Genomic DNA, 9441 nt, shown 5'->3' with positions numbered 1-9441 from the left:
GTTGACAATGTGTTTCATTTACTTGCTTGTTTAAAAAATAAAACCTAAAACACGCTTCTGCTGGGCTCCTGGGGCTGAGAGAAGCGGGGAGGGCATGAATCTCGGCCCGTTTGATTTCGTAAGGGCCTTCCCCTCTGCTTTTCAGTCAACCATCCAACCACCGCCATCCTGAAACTTCCTGTTGCTTCTTGACCTACACACAGATTTCTCAGAAGGCAGGTGAGGTTGTCTGGCATTCCCATGTCTTTAGGAATTTTCCACAGTTTGTTATGATCCACACAGTCAAAGGCTTTAGTGTAGTCAATAAAGCAGACATTTTTCTGGAATTCCCTTGCTGGGAATGGTCCAACGGATGTTGGGAATTTGATCTCTGCTTCCTCTGCCTTTTCTAAATCCAGCTTGCACATCTGAAAATTTTTGGTTCACATACTGTTGAAGCCTAGCTTGGAAGATTTTGAGCATTACTTTGCTAGTGTGTGAAATGAGTACAATTGTGTGGTAGTTGGAACATTCTTTATCATTGCCCTTTTTTGGGATTGGAATGAAAACTGACCTTTTCCAGTCCTGTGGCCACTGTTGAGTTTTCTAAATTTGCTGGCATATTGAGTGCAGCACTTTCACAGCATCATCTTTTAGGATTTGAAAGAGCTCAGCTGGAATTCCATCACCTCCACTAGCTTTGTTTGTAGTAATGCTTCCTAAGTCCCACTTGACTTCACACTCCAGGATGTCTGGCTGTAGGTGAGTGACCACACCATCGTGTTTGTTTGGATCATTAAGACCTTTTTAGTACAGTTCTTCTGTGCATTGTTGCCACCTCTTCTTAATACCTTCTGCTTCTGTTAGATCCATACCATTTCTGTCCTTTATTGGGCTCATTTTGCATGAAATGTTCCCTTGGTATCTCTAATTTTCTTGAAGAGATCTCTAGTCTTTCCCATTGGATTGTTTTCCTCTATTTCTTTGCATTGCTCAATTAAGAAGGCTTTCTCTCTCCTTGCCATTCTTTGAAACTCTGCATACAGATGGGTGTATCTTTCCTTTCCTCTTTGCCTTTCGTTCCTCTATCTCAGCTTTACTCAGCACTTCTCAGTAAACATGGGCATTTGCACAGGACACTTCTTCCCACCCATGCCTCCAGCCACCGTCACGGCTGGCAGTCTGGCTGACAGCCAGGCCAGGAGAACATCAGTCCATGCCCCTCAGCCCCTGGTTCCAGGTAGAACCTGAGCAGCTCTGGTCCCCAAGCCCCTGCCTCCATGGGGGATAATGTTCTATATGATGGCCTACACTGCAGGTCCTTGCCTCACTGTGTAGTGTCATGCCTAAGGTCTTGTTCATAGCCTGGCTCCATGGCCAGCCTGTGTCCACCCTTACAGCTTTGTGGATGCTCTCTGGTGTACACACTCACTCATCCACCCGCCACCCACCTTGCTTCTAGCTAAACTCAGGAGGTTTGTGTTTTCTAGACAATGTCCACTTGAAATATGTGTTTGACCTTTAAGGCCTTCAAAGTGACCTGCAAAAGATCACAGACACACAAATGGGGGAAACACAATGATGACATTTAGCTACTAAATCAAAGAGCAAAGGAAAAGAAAGGGGGTTTTAGGAAATGTGTCTATCATCCATCTCTCACTCATCATGCACCATCTGTCATCTAACAATCTATTCAGCAACCCATCTGCCTATCCACCTCTGCTCCTGACCAGACACCTCTATACACCCACCATCTAATAACTGTGCCAGAGGCTTCTGGATAATTCCACTCTGATGCTTTCTGAAGGCCCTTATACACCCACCCCACCCCTGCCCCAACCTCTCCTTGACTTGACGTGCTGGAGGGTGTTGGTAGCCCAGGTGTGCAAAGTGCAGGGGAGATGGATGTTGCCCAGAGTCTCCCCTACCCTCTGGGATGGTGGTGCTGCCCTAGCTGGAGGCCTTGAGGCACCTCAGGGAGCCTGGCCCCTCTGCAGACAGGCTTCTGTGATGTATCAGGTTCGCTTCCCTTGGGTCATTCCCACATTCTTCCCGGGGTGTGTAGTTCCCACGGGAAACTGAGCTGAGGGTGAGAGCTCAGCCTCCTGGAAACCCTGGGACAGGAGGTCCAGGTTGAGGCCTGCACTCAGACACCAGGGTTCCCCAACCATGGAGCCTGCCATGGACAGGGTCCACACCAGTCACGTGCCCTCAGCCACACCAGACTCAGCCAGGAGATGGCAGCCGATGGTCCCGGCAAGGGAGGGTCAGAGGCACAGCCAGACCTAGCCGCGTCTGTTACTCACCTGCAGGAGAGCCTCATCTGCCTCCCAGGCGGCTCCTAGCATTGCCCAGTGTGCTCGGACAGAAGCCAGAAAATATGTTCTCAGTTGGAACAGGCTCTATTATTTATGAAGTTCTATTTAATATTTGAAAATCAAAAGCTTGGAAAGAAAACATCCAACAGGGTCTCAGGGTAAACAAACAGGCCCTCTGATGCCACGCTTCGGGGCCTCAGCCGTGGGGTTGGAGTGGGGCCCATGGGAGGCAGCAGAGGCCTCGGGAGGTGGGAGAGCCTGTGCTGACACCCAGGTGAGCCTCCCAGGGTCTGTGTCAAAACTAAACACTCCAAGTTAACTTTTGGAACTCACAGCACCCCTCATGGGTAAGGACTTTTGCATTCAAGTTAGAAAAATTTACTCCTAGTCCTAAATACTACATCAATTTTCTTTGCAAAGCGGAAGAAAGTACTTGTGGAGGCTGGAGCCGAGGCTGCTGGCCTCTATGTGAGTGTAGCTCCGAGATAACCAACCAGTGTGTCTACACTGGGGCAGGCTTATCTCCACCGGTATAGGTGGTCTACACGGGGGCTGTCGTGACTACACCGGGGCAGGTGTGTCTACACTGGGTCAGACACAACTATAGGAGGGCAGGCATGTCTACGCTGGGGCAGGCACCTCTCCACGAGGGCAGGCAGGTCTCCCCGGGGCAGGTCCTTCCCTTGCTTGCTGTACATTCTTTCGCAGGAGTTCTGCGTTTGGGGAAAGTTTAAAGCTACATCTTCCAGACAAATGAGAGCCAGCCGAGGTTGGATGCAGCTCCCGGGATGTTGGAAAGCTCCCAGGCCCCGCAGGACCAGCGGGCAGCTGAGCCGGGCTACAGCGCTGATGGTGGTGCTGCGCTCAGGAGGGAGGTCGCAGTGTGTCCATTGCCAGAGACAACCTAGGGCTCCAGGACCACTCTGGCCACCGTGACCGCCCTTGGCATGGAGGAGCCCTGAGCAGGCAGGCGGCAGACAGAGCCACCTGTGGGGGTGTGGCCTTTGGGAAGGAGGCTGACACCCCCAGGGAGTGGGCTGGCCCTCCCCTGCAGGTCGCCCCGCAGATCCGCAGACTGAGGGTGGAGCACGGGGAACCAAGGTTCCCGGGGCACCGTGAGCCCCTCCTGCCCTTGGCGCACCCACCTCCACTCCCATCCCCACCCCAACCCACCCTACCAGCACAGTTCAGATGCCCATTCTGTGTCTAAACTCTGAACCTGCTCCTTCTTCCATCCTGCCTCCCACCTCCCCCAGGCCACCTCCCAAAGACACCGGGGTCCCTTGGGGGTGGGGTGAGTGGGCCCCCCCACGGGCTGCAGCCACGAGGAGGCATTTGGCCTCAGCTGGAAGCCCCTCCAGGTCACACGGAGACCTTCATGCTTCATCCAGCTCGGTATTTCTCATGATGTACTCTGCATATAAATTAAATAAGCAGGGTGACAATATACAGGCTTGACGGACTCCTTTTCCTATTTGGAACCAGTCTGTTGTTCCATGTCCAGTTCTAACTGTTGCTTCCTGACCTACATACAGATTTCTCAAGAGGCAGGTCAGGTGGTGGTATTCCCATCTCTTTCAGAGTTTTCTACAGTTTATTGTGATCCACACAGTCAAAGGTGTTGGCATAGTTAATAAAGCAGAAATAGATGATTTTTTGGAACTCTCTTGCTTTTTCTATGATCCAGCGGATGCTGGCAATTTGATCTCTGGTTCCCCTGCCTTTTCTAAAACCAGCTCGAAAATCTGGAAGTTCATGGTTCACATATTGTTGAAGGCTGGTTTGGAGAATTTTGAGCATTACTTTACTAGTGTGTGAGATGAGTGCAGTTTTGCAGTAGTTTGAGCATTCTTTGGCATTGCCTTTCTTTGGGATTGGAATGAAAACTGACCTTTTCCAGTCCTGTGGCCACTGCTGAGTTTTCCAAATTTGCTGGCATATTGAGTGCAGCACTTTTGCAGTATCATCTTTTAGGATTTGAAATAGCTTTGTAGGACTGGCTGAAGAAGCACAAGCCCTATTTGCTGCATAAAAACCAGTACAGACCTACACATATAAAGATTAAGTAAGGAGGGAAAGATTATCCCACACAATGAAAATCAAAAGAGGTGGAGTGGCAAATTGTTATATCAAATTTAAAATAACAAAAGACACTGCAAGTTAAATGACATTTCAGTTGAAGAAGAAAATTGTTAACATATGCACTCAAAAGTATATACCTACAGAGACACAAAGGGGAAACTCGAGTAACTAAAAAAGAAACACCTACACCAATAAGGATCAAAACAGAAAAACCCTTTACACAAACTGGGATGTAAATGGTATCTTCAGTACATAGCACCCAAATGGGAATAATTATTAGGTGCATAATTTTACAGAAGTCAATTTGGGGATCACTTAGTAAATTTAATAAAATTTTGTATCAAGATATTTTTGACCAACATGTGAGCAAAGGCATTAAGTACAGAAAAGGGGCACCAAAAACAATGATGAAAGTTACTGGAAAAAAGGGGAATCAAAAAATTCATAGCTGATAGACAGACTAAAGGGAAACTAAAAGCCCCTAACAACGGATAAAGCAATCTCAATAACCAGAAAAGAGCTCAGAGCAAAGAAAGAAATGAAAAGGATTTAAAGTTAAAGGTAATAAAAAATAAAGACAATAATGAAGAAAGCAAATAAACAAAACTGTACTTGAGGATTACAGAAACAGTAAGATCACAATGAATCAGGACTATTTGACGTAAATGACAACTTCAGGAGAAAAGGATATGAGTTTAATAAGTTCAACCTCAAAGAATGAAAGATATCCAGAAGCTGTAACAAAAATTACCAAGCTCTGAGACCCCCAAATGTGGTGAAACTCTCCTGAAAGAAAAAGGCTGGTCTTCACAGGTGAATTCTTCAGGTCACTTTGAAAGCTCTTAGAATGCATGTGTAGAAACAGCTCCCAAAACAAGGCACAATCTGTCCTGGCCAATGGCCACAAATTTAGAATATTACAGGAAATACACAGATGAAAATAGATCAAATTCAACAATAATATAGAACAAAAACGCAAATACACATACTAATCAAGTTTTAAGAGAGGCCACAGATCCTTCTAACAATCTCAACATACTTTTTGGAGTAAACTACAGCAATAATCAGAAGAAAAGAATGAATGCAGGTTGGAAAAAGGAAACAGTGGGACAGGAAACCCTTGAGATGCCATCAAAATTGTGTTTAAGTTAATGAAGCAAAATGTCCCAGGATAGAAATATAGCAGAAGTCTCTTTTCCAAATTGCCCTTAATGAAGAGAAACAATTAAGAATCAAATCACATTACCAATTACAACATAATAATACAGCTAGGGAAAAAGGAGCTGTGAGGGAGAGACGAAAATTCCATGCTCCAGGGTGGGAGAATAAAATACTGTGGAAAATGTTATATATAACCTCAAACAATTATCATGGGCAATTTTTCACAAGACTTAAGGCAACGGAGACATAAAAGGAGCTGAAGCAATGAATCCAAAGTTGCAGCAAGACTATGCCTTTCGGAATGAGCTCGCTTTGGGGCTTGGCCAACGGCCCTGAAGGGGGAAAAGCACATGTGCCCCTCTCCCGGCAGCTTTTGGTGCCAGGACCCTGAACGCTAGGAGAGTGTCCAGTGAGAAAGCATAGAAATCGGAGTGGACCTCACTGGAGAGCAAAGTTGAGGCAAGGGTTTCTTGTTGTGTGGGGAGGGGCTGTCCTCTGGCAGGGGTCTGGGGTGGGGAGACCCCTAAAGGGGGGAGGGTAGGTGGGCAGACATATGTTTGCACAAGTGTGTTAGGATGTGAATGGTGAGCCCACGGCATTCCTCTGCAGCGCGCATTTGTGTGCTGAACTTGGAAGGCCCACAGTGAATCTCTAGCGGGCAAGGCTGGAAGGCCCAACGGCCCCGAATCATTTGCATCCGGAACCCTTTGGTCCCGGGGGGCCAGGTCGGAAGTGCGTGCGGGGCTTCGTCACGGGGAATTCCCCGAGAAAAGTGTCGGTGGTTGGATGGCGGGAGTGGGAGTGGGCAGGCCCTCGGCCGCCTCGGCGAATGAGGAGCTTGCACGTGCGGGGGTGGGGCTGTGGGAAAGCCCCCGAAGGACCGAGGGGGCGGGGCCAAGGCCCTTTTTGGAGACGACGGTGTGAGGGAAGGAGGCATCGGCGTGCAGCTGCAGGTAGGAGATGGAAACCCTCGTGGGCCTTGTTTGCAGAGCCCCGGGGGCTGCTTCTGAGCACGGGGGAGGTGCGTGTCCGGCTCCCTTCAACGTCTTAGCCGGAGGGCAAGGTTGTCGGGCCAGCGCCGCTGGTGCGGATGCCCTTCGGGGACCCTCTGTCCCCGAGGGGCCGTCGCCGACAGTCGGGCGCCCCCAGCGGGGTGACTTGGCTCCTGGGTCAGTGGGGCTGGCGCCTGGCCAGAAAGTCGCCCTGAGTTGGAGGGGGCCGTGGGGGGCGGGCGCTGGGCTTCAGAATCTGGGGAACACCTGCTACGTGAATGCGGCGCTGCAGTGTCTGAGCCACACGCCGCCCCTGGCCAGCTGGCTGGTGTCCCGGCAGCACGCCACCCTCTGTGCGGCCGGCAGCCCCTGCACGCTCTGTGCCATGCGAGCTCACGTGACCCGAGCCCTCCTTCACGCGGGAGAGGTGATCCGGCCCCGCAAGGACCTGCTGGCGGGCTTCCACAGACACCAGCAGGAAGATGCCCACGAGTTTCTGATGTTCACTCTGAATGGCATGCAGCAAGGGTGCCTGAGTGCACCCCAGCCGTCGGGCCACGCCTCCGAGGACACCAGCGTCGTCCGTCAGATCTTCGGCGGGACGTGGAGGTCTCGGATCCAGTGTCTCCACTGCCTCGGTGTCTCGGACACGTTCGACCCTTATCTGGACGTCAGCCTGGATATCACGGTGGCTCAGAGTGTGGAGCAAGCTCTGAGAGAGCTGGTGAAGCCCGAGAAGCTGGAGGCGGAAAATGCCTATGACTGTGGCGTTTGTCTCCGGAAGGTGCCTGCCACCAAGAGGTTGACTTTGCACAGCACGTCCCAGGTCCTGGTGCTGGTGCTGAAGCGGTTCACACAGCTGAGCGGGGCCAAAAGGGCTCAGGAGGTGCGCTATCCCCAGTGCCTGGACGTGCAGCCCTACACGTCTGAGGGGAAGGCAGGGCCACTGGGCTACGTGCTCTATGCCGTGCTGGTGCACTCCGGGTGGAGCTGTGAGCGAGGACACTACTTTTGTTACGTCCGAGCGGGCAACGGCCAGTGGTATAAGATGGACGATGCCAAGGTGACCGCCTGTGACGAGACTGCTGCCCTGAGCCAGAGCGCCTACGTCCTGTTCTACGCCCGGGAGGGTGTGTGGGAAGGGGGCGCTGGGCGAGGGGCAGCGGCCCCCCTCGGGGCTGACCCCACAGACCCCGGGCAGCCTGCAGGAGACGCCAGCGGCAGAGCTCCTGGGTCGCAGGAGTCCCCGGGGGACACAGAGGCCGAAGGGATGAGCTTAGAGCAGTGGAGACGCCTGCAAGAACACCACCGACCGAAGCCGGCCTTGGAGCTGCGCAAGATCCAGGCTGCCCTGCCTGCCGGCGCAGTCGTGATTCACCGGTCCAGACACGGAGATGGGAGAAACCGCCCGCCGCCCGCACAGGAGCACCACCGGCTCGACCGGCCCAGCACGGACAGCCCGCTTCCGGGGCCGACGGATGTCGGCCACGGCCCTCGCGCCAGCGGGAGGGCCAGAGCGACCAAGGGGAGGAACAAGAAGCCGCGGCCATCTCTGGGGCTGTGGCGGTAGGCCGGCTCTGACGCACGTGCGTGCAGACGCCCAGGCACACTCTGCGTGCGGCACGCCCTGGGCGACGCAGCAAGAGGGCCGCCGAGGAGCGAGTTCCTCTCTGGCGGTGAGGACGATGCGGCCTCCTGGGCAAAGGCGGGGCCTGGAGTGAGCCCGGGGTCTCGGTGTTCCCTGGGAACGGGTTCGTTCCTGAGCGGCTCAGCCCTCGAGGGCTGGCTCTGCTGGGAAGTCGCCGGAGCGAATGGGGTGCGTGAGCGGGTCTGAGCACGGTGCGAGGGCCTGCCACTTCTGCGAGGGTGGGAGAGTCCTGTCTGGTTGGGACTCTGGGTGTGGCTTTGCCTTTCTTCCCCCGTCTCCAGTCCCTGGCCGCACCGCCGGCCTCTGGTGAGTGACGCGGCCTGGAGACGCCTCACAGAACGCTCACAGCCGGCCGAGCAAGGAGACGATCTCCGGAGCCCTTCGGCGGGGAGGTGCAGGGAAGAGCGGGTGCAGGTCCACGCACCGTGTGCTTCCGGCCGGCCAGGCTCTCGAAAATGCCCCAAACGTCGAGCAGCGTCCGGGGGGAAGAAGGGCCAGCAGTCTTTATGGGTGGCTGCCCTCGGGAGGCCTCGTGCTACTAGGCAGAGTGTCCGGCAGGAATGAGGCGGGGATCCGTGCGTCCCCGGCAGGACGCTGGTCCGCACAGTTCCCTGGGGCTCCATTTCCGGTGCAAGGAGCATGCTGGAGAAGCGCCGAGTGCCAAACAGGAGAAGCGATCCACGATGCCATGAGCACCACCACCGGCACCACCAGCACCGACACGAAGGCCGAGGGGAGAAAGGCGAGCCAGCTAGTCCCAAAGAAACCTCTCCACCAGCAGTGCACCGGGGCCTAGGTGGAGATCCGTCGCGCAGCGTTCATTTCTGAAGGCAAAGGTCCTCCCCGCCCTGAGGAAAGACCCGAGCCTACCCTAGGTTGGGATAGCAAGACAACTGGACTTCCGACTCAGCCCGGCCTGCCTGGCAGTCCGTTGTCTCTTCCAGCTGGGCCCGGGACAAACGCCGCTGGACGCGAGGAGATGCGGCCGGCCTCCAAAGTGCCCGGGGCGGTGGGGAACCTGTCCTCCCCTGGCTGCTTTCTCGACTGCCTCGTGATTCCCGTGACCCGGTGGAGGGGCGCCTGAGGACCCTTATCGATCACCTCTCGCGTTTCATTTCTGTTTCTTGGCTGACGGCTGCGAACCCCAAACCCTCCAGCAAAGGGCAGACCGGGAATGTGCGGTTTAACATCTCAGACCTCGAGGGACAACTCTGGCTGCTGACTGCGCCAGTCGGCCTGGCAAGGAACAGAGAACGTTCCG

At 53.8% G+C, this 9441-nt stretch overlaps 1 protein-coding gene across 1 annotated transcript; it reads left to right on the top strand.

The window, feature by feature from the left end:
* Positions 1–6500: 6500 nt before the first annotated feature.
* Positions 6501–8102, top strand: LOC138070886 (ubiquitin carboxyl-terminal hydrolase 17-like protein 6). The gene has a single exon (XM_068962204.1). The coding sequence runs from the start codon at positions 6501–6503 to the stop codon at positions 8100–8102; it is 1602 nt and encodes a 533-aa protein (XP_068818305.1).
* The last annotated feature ends 1339 nt before the right edge of the window (positions 8103–9441 follow it).

The sequence above is a fragment of the Capricornis sumatraensis genome, chromosome 2 (genome assembly GCF_032405125.1).
Source record: "Capricornis sumatraensis isolate serow.1 chromosome 2, serow.2, whole genome shotgun sequence".
Taxonomy (NCBI): Eukaryota; Metazoa; Chordata; class Mammalia; order Artiodactyla; family Bovidae; genus Capricornis; species Capricornis sumatraensis.
The sequence above is the reverse complement of the archived record's forward strand: the minus strand, read 5'-3'. Positions and strand labels throughout refer to the sequence as shown.

Bases quoted from the DNA above. Each gene is read 5' to 3' on its own strand.
- LOC138070886 (XM_068962204.1), top strand. From the start codon at position 6,501: ATGGAAACCCTCGTGGGCCTTGTTTGCAGAGCCCCGGGGGCTGCTTCT.